Source organism: Ascaphus truei, chromosome 5, assembly GCF_040206685.1.
Source record: "Ascaphus truei isolate aAscTru1 chromosome 5, aAscTru1.hap1, whole genome shotgun sequence".
Classification (NCBI taxonomy): Eukaryota; Metazoa; Chordata; class Amphibia; order Anura; family Ascaphidae; genus Ascaphus; species Ascaphus truei.
In genome coordinates, this window is record NC_134487.1 from 91,189,720 (window position 1) to 91,212,871 (window position 23,152).

Below are 23,152 nucleotides of genomic sequence, written 5' to 3' on the forward strand. Positions count from 1 at the left end.
ACATTTAAAAACATAGTACTGTAAATACCTTTTTAAATTATATTTTATGAAATACAATATTTTTATTGGCTGCTGTATTTTTTAAACAAATTCTCTAAAACTGCACTATTAAAGCATTTAAAATAAAGGCCACCCACTGAAAGGTATTGGAGGTAGTCATGGCTATGTGGGGAGGATATCACTGGGGGGGACAAGAATATCACTGAGGGACAAGAAACAGATACCAAACTAAATAGAATAGGGATGGGGAAATAGCAAGGGGTCATGGATGTAGAATGGGGGCAAGTGGGAGTTTGGCAAGCAGGGAGATACCCATATTAAATACAGATAATACAAGAAAACTTCTAAATACTAAATCCAATTGTACACAAACAATTGGTTAACTGAGGAAGAAGTTCATAGGCGGTTTGATACAATTAAAGTAAATAAGGCACCTGGCCCCGATGGCATACATTCAAGAGTTCTTAAGGAGTCAAGTTCAGTAATAGCCAAACCATTATATTTAATATTCAAGGGCTCCATTTCCACAGGCTCAGTATCACAAGATTGGCGTAAAGCAGATGTGGTGCCTATATTTAAAAAGGGAGCTAGATCACAACTGGCGAATTGCAGACCTGTAAGCCTGACATCAATAGTGGGGAAGCTACTTGAAGTTTTAGTACGGGATAATATTCAGGAATACCTAATGGAAAACAAAATTAGATTAGTAATAGTCAGCATGGATTTATGAAGGATAGATCTTGCCAAACTAACCTTATTTGTTTCTTTGAGGCGGCAAGTTGGAATTTAGACCAGGGTAATGCAGTTGATGTGATCTAGTAAGATTTTGCAAAGGCTTTTGATACAGTTCTATACAAGAGGTTAGTGTACAAAATTGGACTCTAAAAATATTTGCACCTGGATTTAAAACTGGTTGAAGGATAGACAACAAAGTTGTAATAAATAGAACTTTTATAGGTTGGGCTAAAGCTGTGAGTGGAGTACCTCAAGGAACAGTACTGGGACCCCTGTTTTTTAACTTGAGGTTGGCATAGATAGCAAACCCTCCATCTTTGCTGATGATACTAAATTGTGTAAGGTAGTAAAATCAGAGCAGAAAGTAATTTTTCTCCAGAAGGACTTGGCTAAACTGGAAACTTGGGCAGGTAAATAGCAGATGAGGTTTAATACAGATAAATGTAAGGTTATGCATTTGGGAAACAAGAATAAACAGGTGACTTACAAATTAAATGGGGTTAAATTAGGAGTGCTTGTAGACTGCAGCCTTAGGAATAGTGCCCAAAGTCATGCAGTAGTTGCAAAAGTAAACAAGATCTTATCTTGAATTAAACGGGCAATGAATGGGAGAACAATTTTGGGCACCACTCCTTAGAAAATACATTATGGAACTAGAGGAAGTGCAGAGATGAGCCACCAAATTAATAAAGGGAATGGACAATCTAACTTATGAGGAGAGGCTAGCTAAATTAGATTTGTTTACATTAGAAAAGAGGCGTCCAAGAGGGGATATGATAACTATATACAAATATATTCTGGGACAATACAGGGCCTTTCCAAAGAACTTCATCCCAAGGGCAGTACAAATGTCTCTGGGTCGTCCCTTTAGGTTGAAGGAAAGGATATTTCACCAGCAACAAAGGAAAAGGTTCTTTACAGTAAGGGCAGTTAAAATACGGAATTCATTACCCATGGAGACGGACGGCAGATACAATACACATGTTCAAAAAAAAGGTTGCACATCATTTTAGAAAGGAAAAGTATACAAGGATGTACCAAATAAATGAACATGGGAAGGATGTTGATCCAGGGAGAAATCCAATTGCCAATGTTTGGGGTCAGGAAGAAATTTATTTTTCCCCTTATGAGATATCATCGGATGATATTACACTGGGGTAATATACTGCAAGTACAAATATAGGGTAAAGTATCCGTCGTCTAAATTTAGGATAGGTTGAACTTGATGGACGTATGTCTTTTTTCAACCTAATCTACTATCCAACAAAGTAATCTAAAAAAATTGTTTTTTTAAATTAAAAACACAGAAAAGCGACAAAGCAAAAGTATTTCCCATTTGAGGTATTTCATGGTGTGTGTAATTCTGAATAGGGTAGAGCAGCGGTGCGCAAACTGGGGGGGTGCGAGGCAGCCGGTGGGGGGACGCGGGGTTTACAGAGGCCCCGCACGCTTCCCGAAGGCACATAAATGAAGTGCCGGGGGAGCTGCAGGGCGTCTGTAAACCTTTACTTACCTAGGCTCCGGCGGCTTCCTTCCTGCGTCGCCATGGCAACATGGCGTCAAAATGACGCTGCGAGGTCATGTGACGTCATGACTCCGGAGCGCAGGTGAGGGTTAGGGGGGCGCGGGAGTGAGGGGACCACCGGCAGCGGGGCGCAGAGAAAAAAGTTTGCGTCCCCTGGGGTAGAGATTGGTTGTTGAAATGGAGATAGGCATTTTAGAAACAAAAACAAGGAGTTCTCTGCCGTATCTGACATGATTTGAAGATCAGCTTGGCTAAAAAAAATCCCAGCTTAAAAAAAAAAAAAAAAAATCCCAGCAGTTTTCTGTTTAGCACAATTTAGCAAGAGATAAACATGTAGGTTACGCAGCATGACAAATATGAGGCTTGCAATTTCGACCCCATGCGACATTTTAATATCTCAGAAAATTCATATAAACCCTTTTAACAGTAGTTTAATGTGACCTACTCTCACTATATAGCACTTTATAGTTTTGTAGTAGAATTACATTTTAAACCATTCAATATATTTTAATGGAAAAATATGCCTGTTTGTCAACTAAAACATGATGCAGGTAAGGGTAATACAGTATATGTAATGCAATTTCTGAAATACAATTGTACATACTAATTACTTTGCTTCCCCCCATCAAACATACTTCCATAGAAAAAATGCTCAACACTAAGAAGAATGACAAAAACTACATGACAATCTACACTTGTTTACATAGTTGTGCTGCCACTATATAGTTAAAACACACACACACGTTTGTGTGTGTATGTGTGTGTATGTATGTGTGTGTATGTGTGTGTATGTATGTGCGTGTGCGTGCGTGTGCATAAATTGGCAATGTTGCATATATAAACAAGGGAATGTCTACTCAATATATACATACACATTGGATAGATAGGATAGATAGGATAGATAGGATAGATAGGATAGATAGGATAGATAGGATAGATAGGATAGATAGGATAGATAGGATAGATAGGATAGATAGGATAGATAGGATAGATAGGATAGATAGATAGGATAGATAGGATAGATAGATAGGATAGATAGATAGGATAGATAGATAGATAGGATAGATAGATAGATAGGATAGATAGATAGGATAGATAGATAGATAGGATACACACCCACACATTTATATAAAAATAAACAAATGTCCATGAATGAAACAATTATGTTAATGTCCAAAATAGATACGAGTTGACTTTGGCAGAACCGCAGCTTCTTAGACTGCGGCCAGTATGGGAGTGGCGCTCGAGCACAGTGACATCCTGCGCTCTGCTTGGCCGTGCTTTTACTGGCCAGCTAGTTGCACGCGTATGGGGGCATGTCGGGGGGGGCACGGCCATAACATCACGGAGCTGGTTCGCCCTCATCAGCATAAACAAATTTGCTTGCTTCTGCAAGCAGATGAGCGCTGTGCGCTCACGGGCAGGCGCTCGCTCATGCTGGCCACACACTTTGCCGAAATGTGTTTCATCGCGGCGAGCGCGCCCACACAGCATCACCCTGGCCGCAGCCATAGAGGATAACCTACATCCACATGAATCTATTGAGAAAAGAAAAAGAAGCATGTGCCACATAGTATAACTCTGTGAAACATTTATTGCCAGAATAAAAAGAAGAAAAAAAGAAGAGGCCTCATTCTTTTTTATTCTGGCAATAAATGTTTTACAGAGTTATACTATGTGGCACGTGCTTCTCTTTTTCTTTAAAAAAAAAAAAATACAATGCTTCCACTGCAGCAAGGGATTCTGGGAAATTAAATGCAAATGAGCACACAGTGCCACCTTTTGCTTCAAAACCATATTACATGGTCCCCTATAAGCTTATGCTTGCTGCATTGCACAGCTTTTGAGCAGAGCCTTGGTTAAGATGCATAGCCAGTAAACCCACTCACAGACAGCTGTTTCGACCTTAATAGGTCTCAGCAGTGTGAGGTTGGTTATACTGGCTTTGCAAAATGAAGCTTGGGATAGGTTTAGTTAAGTTATGGTGGGTAAAAAAGTGACAGGCAGACAGACAGACAGACAGAGAGAGATACAGAGACAGACAGACAGACACAGAGACAGAGACAGACAGACAGACACAGAGACAGACAGACAGACACAGAGACAGACAGACAGACACAGAGACAGACAGACAGACACAGAGACAGACAGACAGACACAGAGACAGACAGACAGACAGACACAGAGACAGACAGACACAGAGACAGACACACATAGAGACACACACATAGAGACACACACACAGAGACACACACAGAGACACACACAGAGACACACACAGAGACACACACAGAGACACACATTCATACTTTTTATACGTTTTAATTTATTTGGTACTTTGACTCAGGTTTTTCTTGTTGTTTTTTGAGGTAATTGCTACTCTCTGCGCATGAATATGCCAAAGGCTGATACTGCATAATGTCTTAATAATAATAGTTTGTTTTTTACATTTTGCAGACACAGTCCCTGCCCCATAGAGCTTACAATCTATGCTTTTGGTGCCTGAGGCACAGGGAGATAGAGTGAGTTGCCCAAGATCACAAGGAGCAGACACCGGGAATTTAGGTTTCCCTGCCAGGTTTCCCTGCTTCAAGCTCAGTATTAGTCAGTGTCTTCACTCACTGAGCCACTCCTTCTCACTGTCTTGAGAAAAGATGTAAGTGCTTCTCTAAGTCAATATTAGATGACAGAATAAGTGGGAGTTCTTCATGACAAAGGTTGAGGGAAATTTAAAAAAAAAAAAAAAGTTTAAATCATTAATCTTAGCTTTAACTACTGGGTTATATATATATTTAAAAAAAAAAAAAGCCTTGCCAAGTCAGTGTACTGACTGTCCTGGTCGAGTTCAGAAAGTTTACAAGCCAAGAAGATTGCTGTAAATGGAGACCAAGTAAGGTTAGGTGTTTAACTGCAAGTCATCTAGAAATGTTACATTTTTCCTGAAGCTACCTTTATCAGCGAGTAATAATTAACCTAAACTGCCCACATTTACATTGTATGTTTACGGAACTATTGTCAGAACATACCCAGGTCACTACATTTCTAGTAAACAGGCATCATGAGCATTTTACTGTATGTTAAAGCAGCTGCACTACCTACATGGGACCGTCAACCAAACGTAAAAGGAGTTATTGATTTACGGGACTAGCACCCATTTTCCAGATTAAAACACTGGTAAAATGTGTTGGTACTGTATTATTAATTAATTGGACCAACACTAAAAAGGTGACAGCAAGTGCGTGCTATGCTGAAAGTAGAGCAGGCAAAATACTACTAACTCCATGCTCCGTATTCTTTAGCTGGACTAGCAACAGGAGGCCATCTTCTATACTAGTAATCAGGTTAAAAAAAACTCAACCCTTGGATGTTGTCTCAGTTTCTTTGCTGTGAGACGTGCAAAGCTGTGTAATGCTGTGTTAACCCACTGACACGGAAAGGGTGAAAGGACATCAATAAGTAGCAGTAAAAAAATAAAAAACAAACAAAAAAAAAGTTCAAGATGCCTAAAGAAAGTCCTTATTGCTATTCAGACCTTTCAATATATCAATATGAAAGTGTTTAAAATTAGCATTTGTGACTCCATTCTATATTTTCCAAATACTAGCCATATTTACTCAAAGTTCTCTCAAGTTGATGAATAAAAGATGCATTAGCTCCCACTTGTGGATTTAAATTAAGATAAGCTTTGGATTCAATAATCTAAATCCAGATCAAAACGTTAATAAAACGATAATAAAAATGGTCATAGGATCCTTTCCTGAGCATTTAGAGAGTTTTTGTTTATTTCCAAGTCCATTATCTGGAATTATGGAAGAATTCCATAATTTGCTGTTCTTACGGTAGATATGAAAGAATGTAACATCACACTGTACTCTACTGCTATAAATCAGAAACATCTGTCCAAATACAACATATGCTCTGCAAACCACAGGTCTGTAGGCTCCAGCTACAACATTTAAACAGCAAATCATATTACATACAGTACTTTGAGAAAAAAAATTTTGCCACAGGGGTAAACTGAAATTTGGGCAAGACCAAAAAATAAACACTTTCATCAACCGATACAAGTGTAAAGTAGACTTGTATTTGTGCAATAGTAGGGAAATGGTAAAATCTGGTTACTATGGCCCTTTCCAATAAGCCCTGAAGCTAAAGAGGCTTGTCCCACAGGTCCATTGAAACATTTCCTATACAAGCAATAGCTTGTGTACATGGACGAAGAAAGTAACCTTAAACTGGTGCCATCTCTTTCCCCAATAAAAACATGCATGCCCTATTTTAGATTGGTAAGGTGGGAAATTAGTTTAAGCATTCGGATGGAAAATGAAGCAGATTCTTCAGCAGCCCGAGGTTGTGCATTTCATTACAGAGAACAAGCAACAACTTTTCAACATGTCCCCATCCTTCAGAATTTTACTTATGAAGCTTGCTGAACAACCTTGGATGTGACCTGTGTACGCAACACCTATTTAATTTACATTTTGTTCATTTAGAAGTGTCCAAAGTGTATTATTTTAGGGCACAATCATCCTTAAAATACACTAGATAGGAATGATGTTCAGTATGAGGTTTATCAATTTATAGAAACATCTGTATCATTCAATTGTAATCACTACTTTTAATATTTCATTACTGCATTCGCTCCCCATAAAATCCCTAAAGGCATTGTACGTCATGAGTTCACATGGTATGTACCAAGCCAGTGACTAACGGAGGAAACCAAGACTTGCCGATTAGGACTTGTATAGAGTAATTAAAGGTATTTTAGGTTTTTGAATCCCCTTAATACAAGGACGTTCTCAGAAATGGCAGCTGGAAAACCAGCTTGTGTCAAAGGATATCATTCCAAAACCAAAAGAACCAGGTGACGTACATCCAGAATTTGGTTGCAAGGTAGATTCCAAGTGGGAGAGCACTATGCATTGAGTGATCAAAGAAGGACCTGAAATAAAGGGGTGAAAAAAATCATAAGTCTCGAGTTACAGGAATTTTAAACCACCACCAGTGTACACATCACTTTGCTAGTTTAGTCGTTAAGGCAGTGCTAAAAATACATCCTAGCACAAAAATAATAAAAAAACAAAGCGTTGATCTCCATGAATCATATTCTTATATATGGTATATGCATAACAATTTAGACAGTTTAGACAGTTCTAATTCAGTGAGCTCCATTAAGGTTAAAGCGATAAATTAAGCCATACTTGACTCTGGTGTTAATCCCATCCTGACCCTGAAACAGAGATATTGGTGTTGAGGAACAGGTAGAGTAGGAGAGGGCCCATTGATTATATACTTCCAAACAGTTTGACATATATCCCATGTGGAAAGATACCTGGGATATATGGAGATTTCAATTATTTGAATATATTTTATATATTGAAATTAGCATATGTTACAGGTATTTCTGGTGGGTTTAGAGGTATTTCCCGATCTGGTATATAGGTTAATTTATTTGGAGGTATACAAGTCCTTGATCCTCTCCTAAATAATGTTATATTATTTGGAGATCATGTATAATCTGGAAATACCAAGATTTAACAATATGCCAACGTACTCAATGACGACCTCTTTTGCTTATAATTACTTTAGTGAATGAGAAAGAAGTTCATAATTTAGGTAACATCACTTTAGTGAATTTAGTCCCAAGAGGGGAACTCCCTTCTTTTTTTTTTAAGAATCAAAAACAAGGTTTACCTTTTAAAGTTAATAACACAAACAAAAACTCCACCAATCCATATTGTTCAAAGTTCTTGCAGCCGCATTGGTCCTGGAAGAATGCAGATTAATTGTAGGTTGTGTTATCTTCAAAAGAGCTCAGAATAAATTGAATGGTAGTGTATGGAACTTTCAAAAACTCGCAGGATTCTTGTGATTGGTCACCCGAAGAAAAGACGTGAGGTTTGAAAGCTCTGTACACTCTAATTCCATCTATGAACAGCTTGAATATTGATCTCTTAAAAAGGTATCACAATGGACAACAAATCTAGCAACCAATACAAAAATTTGAACGGATAGCATAGTCATAGTACATGCCACAGAGGTTGTGAAGCTCATTAGTTCCACTGAAGACTCCCAGATGTACAATACGCCAGTGAGATTTTTCATTATTTCATTGGTAATGTTTTTTTTTTAATGGCGCCTGGAACTTCAAAGAACCTCATCTTCAAAAGTTAAACGTATTATTGTAAACGAGTACAAATCTCTAGACTCACTAGACAGTCTGCTTTGCCATAATGTACAAATAAATAACAGAAGTATCATTGAACGCTGCATTACATCTAAAAAGGAAGTACTTTAGTTAGACAGTTGCAAGAAGCACGGAACAGAAACATTAGCGGAGGCATCACAAAGTTTGGCCCCCATGCAAGGTTAAATAACTGTGGAAGGTGAATGTGAGTGCGGAGGGGGAGAAAGGGGTCATGACCACCTCAAGTGAACTTGTGCGTAAGAATTTTCAATAGACAAAGATGGAGCAGCAGTAATTACACCATTGTTATTCATGTAACAAAAATGTATTTGGTATTAAAGACTAAAACTAGTAACAATCATCTGTGTATTTTTGCAACTAATACTCTGAGAACACTAGTCTTACATCATTTATTTAGGATTAAAAAACAAAATAGCAGCACACATTTTTATGCTTTTTTTCAGTTTTTGCAATATCCAATGTATTCCTAAACAGAACTTTCCTTATTAATAAGTGCACTGTAAAGATAACAGGAAGCTGTGACTTCATCCTTTGTGGCTTCCTATTGGATGGCCATCTAAACCTCTTTTAAAAAGCAGGTAGTAATACCATTATCTCGGGAACCAGGGGGTCCCCACAGTGGAGAATAGCGCAGGTCAGCTCTGGGGGACGCCCGGTCCCAATTCAGGGGAGAAAAAACAAACACTGTGGTGGTGCATAATGTAACAGTTAGGTCATAGGAGAGAGGGGGGGGGGGGAAGAGGGACCATTAACCCTTTGAGTATCAGTATTGCAAAGTTAATGTATATTTGGACTAAGCACATATTTTACAGTAAAAATGCAGAAAAACACCTGGGAAACGCTGTAGTGCAATAACATTTTAACACTTTAATAGACAACACGTCTGCTCACATTTCTTTCCAATGTTTAATCACTTTTCACATTTGACCTGAAATCTGCACCCGAAATAACAATCTGACAATACAATACCTATAACCGGATACGATCATCCGTCATTTATACCCATGTAAAAAAAAAAGGATACTGCAGCAATCTCAATGCTTGAGTGGCAAGCAGTTATCTATTCACTATATTGTTATTTAGCTCCTTTACACCTTATGTTATAAGGACCTTGTATTCACATCACTTTCCATTGTGGTATTTCACAAGAATGACGTGCTTATTTTAGCAATCAGAACTTGCAACATGAATTGTAATTTATGCGGGTAGGCAGCCTTTCAGCCAGTCAATGCAGACAAAACGTAAAGAAAAAAGCTTTCAAAAGAAATAAAGAAATAAGGTAGCAATGAAAGTCGCATACAGTACAAGTCTCAGGCTACGCTTGTAGTGCCGGCGTCATCAGGCTGCGGTCGCTGGAAAAATCAAATTGAGAGGAGTTCCAGCGATCGCGACCAAGCCGTCGCGCCGCGCTTACTATAAGCGCACTTGATAGCGGCAATGCATTTGAGTTGACGCAACGTTGCGTCGCTGTCAGTATAAGCGCAACCTTGGATCTGTCCTCTCCTTGGACTGGTTTATTTTTAGTTTTCAGACTGAAAGGCTACCTGCCTCCAGAAAGACTGTACCAGAGGCCATTCATACTTTGAACACTTTGTTAAACAAGTTATGAATACTTGAAAAAAAATCTGTTATATGCTGTGGTGTGCGCGCATGGCGTGCGTGTGCAGCGTGCGCATACTGCATGTGCGTACTGCGTGCTGCATGTACTGTGTGCGTGTGTATGCACTGCATGAGAGCGAGCGAGCAAATGAGCGAGCGAGCAAATGAGCGAGCGAGCAAATGAGAACGAGCGAAAAGAGCAAGCGAACGAAAAGAGCGAGCGAACGAAAAGAGCGAACAAACGCAAGCGAACGAACGAAAAGAGCGAGCAAACGAACGAAAGCAAGCGAGAGAACAGAGGTAGACTTCATCCATGTTAAAAGCGTAAGTCTTCTCCCACAGACACTACAGCTCAACTTGCAAATTAATATTTATTTGCAGATTGGATCACAAAAAAAAATAAAAAGAACAATTTTAATCCCAGCCAGTGTTTCCTGAACTACTTAAACAATTTCACAAAATTTGGCACCCCCTCCCCCAGAAAACCCTGAGGTTTTCATCACAACAGCCAAGTTTTAATGCAATGTCAGAGTCAAACTTTCTATCCGTAAATTAAGCTTGAACATAAAAGTGCCTGTTTTCCCTTAACCGTCTGTCGCAGAGAAGTAGCAATACAGTGCCGAGTGTCTATTGAATAAATGTTTCACATAATTACGCCTGTCAGAAGGAGCCCTCAAAACCAAGTGTGAGGGATATATTTACTGACAAGCCGGACACAGTTATTGTATTCACTCCAACTATGCAGCATTACAAATCTCAGCCAGAAAGTACAAAGTAAGTGAAGAAAGATTTGTGGTCAGTGGCTCAAAGTGAATGGAAAAAAAAGTGCTGCACAGGTGCCCACAGTGAAAGGCTATATAGGGGTCCTCGTATTTCTAGGGCGAGGCTCAAATGGGCTGTGGAATAAAAGGGAGTAATTTATATCAGGCCATGAAACGTTAACCCTCTCACTGCACGGTAATGCGTTGCCGGCTCCTCTGGTAATGTGGAGTGAAAAGCCTTTTTCCCTTTTCAGATTTTTACTGTAGGTTAACAAAAGTAGGTCCAAAATCTACAATACATGTCACATGTTCAGAACTTTCCCTCCCTCATACTATTAATGTGCCCTCCACGTGCTGCTTTGCTCTGCCAGCTCAGTAAAGAGCCATGTAAACTGTGTTTTGCTATTTTGATGGAGTGCCGTGTATTTCCAAGCAAGTTTAACCAAAAACCTTTTTATACAAGGCAAAAAAAAAAAAACACACAGAAAAATCTTACAAATGTAAAAAGAGTTCGCTCGGTTGGAATGACAAACATGTATTGATGTAATTATTCTACGGTGTGGAAGACCGTATCAAAAATGTTCACTTACTTTGAAAGAAATTGCACCATGGCCCAAACACCACCATACATTAGGCCTTTAATCAACCAGGAATCTATATCAAGGTCGGCAATAAAACCAACCAGCCAAATCACCAGGAATGGTGTTCCCAGCATCACCTTCTGACGAAACTCCTGCAAATCAAATACAGCTTTGAAAAACCAAACCTTAATTTAGAATAGTAATATTGTAAGGGTACTCGAAAACATGAAAACATATTGACAGCTTCTCATTTACTTTTACACGTTTTTATTATAACACGTATTAGATTCACAAATTTAATCGCACTGCCTCCATAGCACAGTAAACACGCAATAAAATGCACGCTAATATTGTGATGAGCTAGTTAGGTTCTCATACATATCCAAGACAAAACTACAGCGACTAGAGAAATGAATGGTGGCAGATGCAATTAATGCACCTTTCAATTTTTTGTCTTTTAAATTTACCTGAACCGCGAGGGGGGAAATTCTACAGAGCTCATCCACGGTTCCTCAACAACATCCTATTGATCTCCATGTCCTCAAGTGACAAATTCTATTTGTCCGCTGTTTGCATCCCCCCCACCCACCCTCTCCCAATAACCAAGATATTTTAAGTTTTTTGTGCCGATGTGAGACAGATAAAATTTCCAAATATGGCCACCGGGTCAACAATTGAAAGTTCCAATGTCATCGCAGCTTTCTATTACTCGCCAGAGCAATTGCCCCTGGCGGCCATATTGTGTCATCCGCAGGCACGTATTTTTGCCCATTGTTGACACTACCTGATATCTTAAGAACTGGGGTTAGTCTGAGGGACACAATGGTTCAGATACTATAAATAAAATAAACATCCCACGCTAAAAGCCTTGTTTGCGGCCAACTATTGGTCCTTGTGATGCAGAAGATTGAAAAAAAAAAACAGAAAGCAACCTTTAGCGGTACGTATTTCGGAAAGTATCTTCTGTCCTCAAATCTGAAAATAGTACTGTTCAGCTCCGGGGACCCCTTAGGTAGGGGGAATTGCAGCTTTAATAATATCTACCAAAAACAGAAAGGGAAGAAGTGTCTTTCACTAGCACAAAAAGCTCTTCTCACCTTATCTGCTTTTAGCTTTTTGAAGAACGATGGGTTGTCATAGCCCTTGGCTTGTCTCGCCTCCTGCAAATGGTTGATCATCCAAACATTTTTCCTCTGTTTTGCTAGATCAAGCGGTGACTCGCCCTGCAACACAATGTGATATGCAACATGTCAAAAGAAATGCAAAACCCACATTTAAAGATGATCTTTGTTAGAGGAAACTATCAGCATAATAAAAAGCAAATAAAACACACAATTCCAGCCAGTAAAGTCTACAAAATCTGAATGCAGAGGACAGAACATTGCATGTGTGTTTATGTTACCACCTAAAACACTGTTTCATATATCCCATATTGTGAGAAGGCAAAATCTATATCACAACACACGCATACATATACAATAGAGGATTCAAGCCATATCAGTTATATTATAGTAAATATTGTGTTATATAGGTGGGGCGTAACATTTTAAAAAGGCTGTAGCGATCAGCAGCAATACAGTATGTCTCTAAAAATAGTTTGCTAGATTTTACAGGCAATATACAAGAGAAAAAGATAGCAGATAATTGTTTTACAGTGAGTGACAGATCTCCCTTAACAAAAAGTAAAATAACACTGTTGAACAATGAATCATACTCCTCTGAAAACAATAAGGGACTTAACACGAATTTAAAAAAAATGCAAAAAAACAACGGGAGAAAAAAAGATATAAACACTTTGGGTCAGATAAACTAAGTGGTGCTAAGCTTTAAAGCAGCTTAGCGTTCACCCATACAAAGCACATTGATGGTCTTATTCATTAGTATCCGAAGTAGATAACTCCCAGTCATGTCAATGGGAGTTTCCAGCACACAATTCTTAGTGTAATAAATACAGCCCTTAATTTTCCCACAATATCCCCAAACTCAGACCTTGAAAAATTGTTTACCTTAATATTTTGGGCATCAACGTTGGCTCCTGTATCTAAGAGCAGACTAATGACTGTAGTGTTTCCTGCCAGAACAGCCCAGTGAAGTGCAGTGTTCTTGTGGTATTTATCACCAAGGTTAACAGACACGTTGAAGGTGAGGAGCAATCTAGTGGGATCCACACTACAAAAATAATGAACAAGAGTTTAAGCACAAATGTTAAGAATGGACTAACAGAGACCTTTACATTAGAGTCTCTCTAGACATATGAGTACCAACCGATATCCCCAGGAGTTGTGAGTATAGCCAACAACAACCTTCTCCTGGATGCAACTCGCAAAAACATGCAAACAATCAATAAAACAGAGCTCTTCATACCAATATTTCCTTTGCCTCTAGTAGTCTATGGTAGTCAGTAATTACATTGGGTAACGTTTATTTTTTTTTTATTTTTTTTTTACTATACAAACCCTCTCACATCTTATTGTTACTCCACTCCAACTAAACATGCAAAAATAGGAAGGTGGATCCTTATGGCTACCATGCAGCACTAGAGGAAAAGGAAATATCGGTAAGAAAATATCTCTAGTTTGTCCACATCCCCATGATAGCTAGTACATAAGAGAGATATCCCAAAACAGTAAGGATGGGGAGGGCGAGATTCAATTACTGTCAAACCTTTCAATCAAACTCGACATCTACAGGTGCAGGCAAATTAAGTCATATTGTGTAGAAATAGTGGGCATAGAAGACCAAGTTGCTGCAAATGTCTTCTGGAGAGGCTTGTGCCAACTGTGCCCATGACTCTGCTGTGGCCCTTGTCGATGGGCTTTAATACCCACGGGTAAGTTCTTCTTTGATATACAAGATGAATACATGCCCGATCAATCTAGTGATCATGTTTTTGATGCTGTGTGGCCTTTCCTTTTGCCTAAAAACAGAGAGTTGGTCACACTTTTAGAATTTTTACATTTTTTGCAGATTTACTTTTAAGGGACGTGCCACATTCAAGGTGCACACGCTTTTCGCTGCTTCATTTGCTGGCTGAGGAACATGATGGTACAATGAAGAAAACTAGACACCAAATTAGATCTGAATTGAGGGACTGTTCTCATCACAATTTTATCAGCATGAATATTGAAGTATGGTGGATGACATAAGAGCGCTTGAAGCACACACTCTCTTCATACCAATGTATTTAAAGAAACAGCCTTCAACGTCCCCATTTTATTTGAAGTCTCCTGTAGTGGTTCAAAAGAATGAGCGGTTAGTTGATTAAGCACCCAGGTGGGAAGTGGATTGATGATGATGGGACCTAATTTTAAAGTCGCTGAAATAAAGCAGGATATATGTTGGTTGTCTGCCACTGGTTGGTGGAGGAGAGCTCCTAATACTGAAATTTGAACCTCTAATGATGCAGTCTGGTGAAAATCCAAAATCTATGGAATTTGAATCTTTGCTTATTACACATTATTGTTCTTGAACCATCTTATGAAAGTTTCCCTGAAGTGAAAAATTATTGGTATTCTTTTTCCAATTCTTCTAAGAGTAAATACAGCGCCGTAAAATGTAACAATAAATTTATTCTTCGAAGATGTATCTGCGTACTAAGCGTTCAGCAATCAGGCAAGGATCTCCTGTTTCCAAGTCTTCCTGAGAATTGCTTGCCCAAATCCCTAAAGTTCTGGATATACAGGCAACAGCTGTTACTGGTTTAAATGTGGCAAAGTACACTGTTTTCTTAAAGTTCCTTCCAATACGGTTTCAAGCCTATCAGAGTAGGTTGATCAGTCTTTAAATTGGATCGTTATTCTACGTGTTAGCAAAGACACAGCTAGTTGGTTTCTTTCAATTCATGGCATCTCACTCTGAGGAGAGGCAAATGATGGTGAATGTTCGATTCACGGAATATCTTTTTCTTTGGGGAACTCCATTCTGAAGAAATAGTATTAAAAAAAAAAAAATAGACTAATGCACCAGAAAGCAGCTAGTCTGCCAAAGCTTCCCTCCAAAGGCTGCACCCCATGTCTGTATCTTAAATCTCTAAAGTATCCTCCCATAGTTTAAGGAGCATGCCAATTACTTCAGGTTTAAAGCAACCCGATTCTTCTTTAATTCTCCTTCATCCTCTTAATAAAAAAAGCATTTTCCCAGTAGCAACAACTTCCACATCTCAAGGTTAAGATGGGCAGGGAATTCTTGTGATCTGGAGCTTTTATGTGATTTTTTTCAATTGAATTCGGCATGCATTATTTGTAGTGTCAATCGACTATTCGAATATGGGGGAAAAGCCAACATCTGGTTAGGAATTTAATTTACAGCCCACTTCTTTATGCAATTTTAGTAAAAGTATGTGATAACCAGAAGATAATTTTCATCCCAAATAGCACAAGACAAAAGGTTTGGCTTCACCAGGTTTGTGTTCTAGATAGGGAGCATTAGACACACCGACAGGGGAAGAAAAGGTAGCCTACACATTAAAATAACCAAGCAAACCTCCCACAAACCCCTATCAGCTACATACCTATCATCTACATGCCGCCAACAGGGTGGGTCTGCCGGGGTTGGCATCCCGGTGAGTCGGGGGGGCCAGGCCGGCCAGCACTACAAGTTGGGCCCGCCCTCTGGCCAGGCCCGTCTTCCGGTCCTCGAGCGGCCGGGCCCCGGCCCTCCCTTAGCAGCAGCCTGCATGACTATCCCTCTGTCTTGCAGTGCCGGCCGCCAGGCCCCCACATCCACTGGACTGGGCCTGATCATCCACAAGGTAAGTCTTTTTTAAATATGTATTGGGGAGGTGGGGGTCTTTTTATATGTATTGGGAGGCGTGGGGGTATTTTTTATATGGGTTGGGTTGTTTTGTTTTATGTGATGTGCATGTGTGTGCGTATATATACACACGCGCATGCACACGCACGGGGGGTATATATATATATATATATTTTTTTTTTAGATGTATTGGGTAGGTGGGATTTTTGTATGCATTTGGGGGGGCGGGAGGTTGTACATATTTGGGGGATGGGGATTTTTTTTTTAATGTTTTTGGGGGTGGGAAGTTTTTTGCATTGGGGTGGAAAGTTTTTTGGTATATATCTTGTGGGGGGAATTACGTGAGGGAGAGGGAATGAGTGAGCGTGGGGTAATTGACGGAGGGAGAGGAGAGAGGGGGTGAGTGAGGAAAAGAGGGAGTAAGAGTGAGATGCAGGGGAGAGAAAAACATGCGAGGCGGGAGAGTGAGAGGGGGCGAGACAGAAGGGAGAGAAATACATGGGAAGAGGGAGGGGGCAAGAGAAGGGGCTCGTGAGGTGTGAAATGGGGGGGGGGATGTGTCTCGCAATACCACCGACACGGGGGGCCCCTGCTTAAAATGTTTGGGCCCCACGATTTCTGTTGGCGGCCCTGCGTGCTAGCACTTACGGGGAGGCGGGTACTATAACGTGGAGAGGCTTTCTGCAGAGCTGCAGAAAAAGCAGCAGTCGGAAGCAGAGACCCCGCAATTGCATCTGGGAATATCTGGTGAGCGATTCTCACAATGGCCACAGACCCGCCTCCACTTTTCCAGCTGGTGCTGCAGCAGGGCAGCTCCGGGAGGGACAAAGTAGCTTCACCCTGCTAGAGCGGAGCAGGGGTGGTCCAGGAAGGCGAGTGAAATCATTTCAAATAAATAATAGTGTGGTCATATTGAAATGTTCCTACCTCTGCATAGAAAACTATTACTTATCACCGGTCTTCAAGTTAGTCCTTATACTGGGAAAACGGATGTATTTTTTTGCTTCTTGGGATCGTTAATTCTCTATGTACTGGCTACCATGGGGACATGGAGGGAAATGTGTTCTTCTTAATACAGAGCATCAAACCTACATAGAGTCTTTAGAACACATTTGTCAACTAGGGCTTCACAAAATAGTTAAGAGTTATTAAAAAGGCATCTGTGAAAATGAAGCACAATAAACAGTACTACAAAAAATACAGTCAAGTTTAGGTGCACATTCAATTTGCTTATTTGTAATAACACAAAGGGCACAGATATGGATTTCTGACTTACAGAGAATACTTTGGTTTTTGGCATCAAAATGATTACCTGTGTGTTCTATAAGCTGCCCACATTAAAGGAGTCATTCCATTTTGGTCCATCATATCTACATCCTGGAACACACGTTAAGAAAGTTAGCATACACAGGAAAACCCACATACTGTACCAGATTCTGCAAATATTCAGGAGACTGGTCCATTGTTTATGAGGTAAACACAAGCTCTACTTGTATATGCTACACGTGAGAATGGAATTATCTTTGTTTATTTAAAAGGCTCCCGCGGTGCGCTGCAGTAATGTAGGAAAGGGTCTGATCTATAATTAGGACCAACGGAGGTGATTATTATACTGAATTGTTAGCTTTTATATCGCCAGTGACTTCTTAATCTTTTTTTGTGATGACCGAATTCAAATCACAAACAAAATAAGCCGTCATCCCGGTCAGGACTTTAGAACGATAATTCTTCCATTCCTAAAAAGTTTGTAGAAAAAAAACTCTGTATCAGTTGCAATGTGCAGTGCTGTATGCGAAGAATATAAATGTATTGACACAAGAATAATCTGTATGGAAATGTGAAAACATTTCATATTGTTTGTGTAAGCATGTGACCTACGGTGCATTTGTATTAGCCGCACCTACAGTAAGCAGGAATGTGTATTTCTTTGCTTATAAGTGTGTGCTTGTATACTTATGTAAGTAAGTGAAAGTATGAATAAATGTACATTGCATGTATTTCTAAGAAAATGTATAGGTGTGCAGGAGCATGCATCTCCTGCCCCTATTACTGTATTCCCTAGTCTTCAGGTTAATGAATAGTGAAGTGGTGATGGCAGCAATGGGAGAAACCGAATTTAAAAAAAATGTACATTTGTTTTAGAACACATTGATCTGTACGCAATCTAAACAAATAGTACATCTATATAACATTCAATACAATTTACTACATCGTCATAACAATAGTTACAAAAAAGAAATCTTTGCGATATAAATGTTAATATGTTGGTCAGTATTCTGGCCCCCAGGTGTCTTATTGATCATGGGAGCTGGTAAGTGCCCTCTTGCATCCTAAAGTAGTAGTGTATTGATTCCATTTTTAAAAGGCGTTTCCATTTATGTAGTTACATTGCATTAGCGCCACCTGCTGATATGAGAACAGCAATTGCAAGACAGGTTTAATCTAAAGCAGCTAAAATGTCTCAACAATAATTCTGCAATTTCATGTGATCAGAGTAAGGCCTTGGCCATGTTTGGCGCTTGCTGGCGGAAGCCTTGGCTGACGCACGCTCCCGCTCAGCACTGAGCCCCTACAGCCGCAATTAGAGCGGCTTTAGTAGGGGGCTCACCTGCGCTTCCGCGCGCTTGCGGAAAGCGCAGGTCTTAGGGGAATTTAAAATTCCCCCACTTGCCGGCGAGACAGTCACTGGCCCGCCCCCGGCCAGTGACGCGCCCGCCCCCGGCCCACCCCCTGATGGTCTGTCCCCCTTCTGCCCGATCCATGTCTCCTGTGTGTGTCTGTGTGTGTGCGTGCATGCATGTGTGTGTGTGTGCCTTTGTGTGTGTGTGTATGCATGTGTGTGTGCATGTATGTGTGTGTGTATGTGTATGCATGTGTGTGTGTATGTGTATGCATGTGTATGTGTATGTGTATGCGTATGTGTATGCGTATGTGTATGTGTGTGCGTGCGTGTGCATGTGTATGTGTATGTGTATGCGTATGCATGTGTATGCGTATGTGTATGCATGTGTGCGTGCGTGCGTGCGTGTGTGTGTGTGTGTGCATGTGTGTGCGTGTGTGTGCGTGTGTATGCCTTTGTGTGTGTGTGTGCCTTTGTGTGTGTGTATGCATGTGCGCGCGTGTGCGTGTGCGCGCGTGAATATATTTATCAAAGTTGCACAATGTTAAATAATTTATTCTTACAACATGTCTTTTTTTTAATTTTTAAAATATTATATAACACACACACACACACACACACACACACACACACACACACACACACACACACACACACACACACACACACACACACACACACACACACACACACACACAGGTTCCCCAGTGACACACAAACACACAGACCACTTCAAAGTGACACACACACACTGACAGCTACCAAGTGACACACACACACAGTGATAACCGCCTCCCAAGCGCTTGCTGTCTCCTCCGTCAGGACAGCAAAAAGCTCCTGGTAGAGCGAGCGGCAGCAAGCGAAAGCGAGCAGCAGCACCTAAGCGCTTACTATGTCCCAGGCCTAAGGAGGAATGTGGATGTGCTCAGGAAATGTGTGACCACTGTTGCTTTTCTATGGGCTAGCAGTAGGTAGAATAAGAGGCCTGGCTTGTACCGAGTATAAAGACATTTAACATAGCAAGTATTTGCATGCATGTTCAGATATTGATCAGAATATGATCAGAATATGAATGCTACCTTAATCTCAAAGAACAATACAGAAGACAAAGCAGAGCAGGGAAATTACAAACCTGCAATCAACCATCAGAGATAACGATGTTTTTTAACTTGCTATAATTGCTGTATCAGTAGTAAATAAATCAGTTGTGTAGTAAGAAAAAATACTTTTAGCATTTTATGTTTTAAAAAACAACAACTTTGAAAGACCAATTTTCTTGTATTCTATTTTAACAAGCATGCTTGTTCCTATAGCAACAATTTACATTCCACAGATCTAAAGATCTTGCCAAACTTTGCCGATCAATAGACGGAGAACGAATTGACCAGCAGCTATGCAGTTCTTTAGGTAATTAGAGATTGCCCACATGAAACTATTGAAGTAAAAAAACAAACTAAAAAAAAAACGGGAGCTTGAACTGTAGCTTTAAGAAGGTATTGCAGAGAAACAAAGTTACATTTCGCTAATAAATGGATAATTTGAAGCAAAATATACTAGCGAGTGATGAACATGTGAGTTGGGGAAATAAAAATAATATACAATAGCAAGAAGATGAATTGAGAAACATACATTACACACGGCAAACTATTAAATACGCTACCCCAGAGACAACTTAACAAGGGCCATCAATGTATAAGGGTGTCTGGGTAAAGTCACAGTGTAGTAAACACTGAAGAAAATAATTCAAAAGGGCTCAAAACAAGCGTCCTTATGGGCTCACTCTAATCAAACGCTCAGGCCCATATCCACTGAAGGGTGCTGAGCTTTACCATGTCTTAACTGCCATTCATTTGAATGGAAGCTGGCACCCTTTAGTGAATATGGTCAGAGAGCTAGACCAAGTTGCAAACACACAAATATATTAACTCATAGCCCCCAAATGTTACCTTTATGTGCGTATTTTCACTCCACTGACTTCCATATGTGTGTGATTATATTGTTTTTCTTTCTTTTAAATCATCATATGTTACGGAGTGGGTGATTCTTGTTAATACAGTGATGAATACAAACAATACAAAGGAGTGCTTCATAAAATAAATGATATATAGACATAATGGATGGAGATGGACTAAAAAGAAAATTAAGGATTTTTTTCCTCATCACAGGAAGTCGGTAAAGGATGTCTTGAATTTTACACTTCCTTAATTAGAGAGCTATATCACAAACTAAAAAAAAAAAAAAAACTTTACACATCCTGCCACATCTCAAGGCAGTTGACACATCTCTAACCTCTTTAAAAAAAAAAAAAAATGTTTACAGACCAACTTAATACAAGAGTGTGCAAGTAGAAAATACAAAGAGTACTGTTACTTATATTTATCAACTATGTTTTAACATTACACAAGGCTGGTAAGTATATATAGATTGGGATAATAGAGAAAGTATAGAAGACTATATGAAACAACATAACAAAACATTAACTGTACCTGTCCCTTTGCTATGAAGTATGCAACAATAGAAGTGTGTCCAAATTGTGCAGCCAGATGAATACAACTGCAGCCTTCTCCATCGATGAGCGAGGGGTCAGCCCCATACTTCATCAGTTGAACCACCATTGATAAGTGCCCCTGTCTATAAAGAGGAAAACATAAACTTAGTTTGTAAATGTATGTTCTAAAAATATTACGAATGGAAATTTCTGCACGCAAATATAATATCCAATGGATATTCCAGGCAAAAGGTGACACATTGTGTGCTCATTTGCATGACATTTTGCTGCAGTGGAAGCACTGTATGCTAGGTGATAATGATGAAAGGCAGGGGTGCAGACCTGTCTAAGACATGTGAATGTGCTCACGAGCGATTCTTTATTGGCTATATGCCAACGGTGGAGGTTTTTGTTGCCTTTTTCACCCATCATAACTTAAAATGTATATGGTATGTATACATACATATAAAAAACACAGGAAGGCAACCAACTAAAAGTTTAAATCTAGTAAAAGAAATCTGATTAGGAGTAGCACTCCCAATTTGCAGTTGTTAATAGACAATAACTTTTACATATATTAGTTCAGATCTAACAATTTGATGCTGCAGCACTATATATTAGAACAAATAGAGAAGGCCAATGAAGTTAGAATTTCATTTGTATCGTGCGATACTTACAAAGACCGTAGATAGAAATAAAAAAATATTAATTAAAAAAAAACCATGCAACAAAAAAAAAAACAACAACATTAAATTGCAGTCAAAGCTATGCCCTTGCTATGTAGTCGAGCGCCCAAGCGTCACTTTGTTGAAAATTCCCAAAGGAAATGAGAAATATGGGTGGGTAGCCAAATTAGTTTGGCCAACTCAAGTCCTCAAGGGCCACCAACAGGTCAGGTTGTAAGGATATCCCTGCTCCAGCACCGGTGGCTCAGTCAATGACTGCACCATCTGTGCTGAAGCAGAGATATCCTTAAAACTTGACCTGTTGGTGGCCCTTGAGGACTTGAGTTGGCCACCCCTGCAATAAAGTAACCAATAAGGGTGAAAGAGTAGGTATTGTGATACCTTGTATTGGACCAACAGATTAGTCCGTACACACACACACACACACACACACACACACACACACACTTTCTGTACTACTGCCACGCTTCAAGAGCCACCCTGTGAGGTTCGAAAGCTTGTAACTGAACAACTAATCTGTTGGTGCATTAAAAAAAAGGTCTCATACGTGTGTTTGTGTTCTGCAAGACATGGCAGGCTTTGTTAACTGGAGCTTGATACTACGAGTGGAAAATTGCAAGTAGATGCCTAAAAAAAATACGTTGTAAGATACATTTTTTTTAACTTTTTTAGTCAAACAGCATTAATTTCTTATCAAAGGGAACTTTGAAGGACTCCAAATGTGACAATTTAGAAATGCAAAATGTATAACTGCTCCCTATCAGGAATTCTCCAATATGGGCAGATACTTGTACATTTAAAATAGTAAAACCCCAGTTTTATACATTACATTATGTCCAATACAACCAATAATTAAACCCCACAGTTATATCAGAAAAGCTGGCTATTAATAAAACACACAGTTGCGCTCTCTGCACAGTAGTGCATGGCTGACGAGGTAAGAAAATGCAGGTTACCTGAGCAAGTCTTTTTCAAATGTGAGTTTCTACGGGGACTTGGAACACGGCAAAAAGAAAAGCTTGGAGATTAAATGTCTGAGATTGAGTACTTAAGGAAAATGGTTTACAATAAATACGTTAACAGTAGAAAGAAGTGCGGCAAACAGGAGACCGGCTTGTACAGAAACTACTACACCGGAGATCCCATGAGGGCAGAGTGTAGGGCCTTTCATATGGGGCACGACATTGCATTTTATAT

At 39.7% G+C, this 23,152-nt stretch overlaps 1 protein-coding gene across 1 annotated transcript in view; it reads right to left on the reverse strand.

Moving 5' to 3' along the window:
• The window catches only part of ZDHHC17 (zDHHC palmitoyltransferase 17), an 86,532-nt gene that overhangs the window by 14,666 nt on the left and 48,714 nt on the right, over positions 1 to 23,152 (reverse strand). The window contains exons 5-10 of the mRNA XM_075600207.1: positions 21,268 to 21,412; positions 17,474 to 17,538; positions 13,416 to 13,578; positions 12,507 to 12,632; positions 11,419 to 11,561; positions 7,100 to 7,202 (exon numbers count right to left, since the gene is read on the reverse strand). Coding sequence (XP_075456322.1) covers positions 7,100 to 7,202; positions 11,419 to 11,561; positions 12,507 to 12,632; positions 13,416 to 13,578; positions 17,474 to 17,538; positions 21,268 to 21,412 — 745 coding nt within the window. The remainder of the gene's footprint in view (positions 1 to 7,099; positions 7,203 to 11,418; positions 11,562 to 12,506; positions 12,633 to 13,415; positions 13,579 to 17,473; positions 17,539 to 21,267; positions 21,413 to 23,152) is intronic.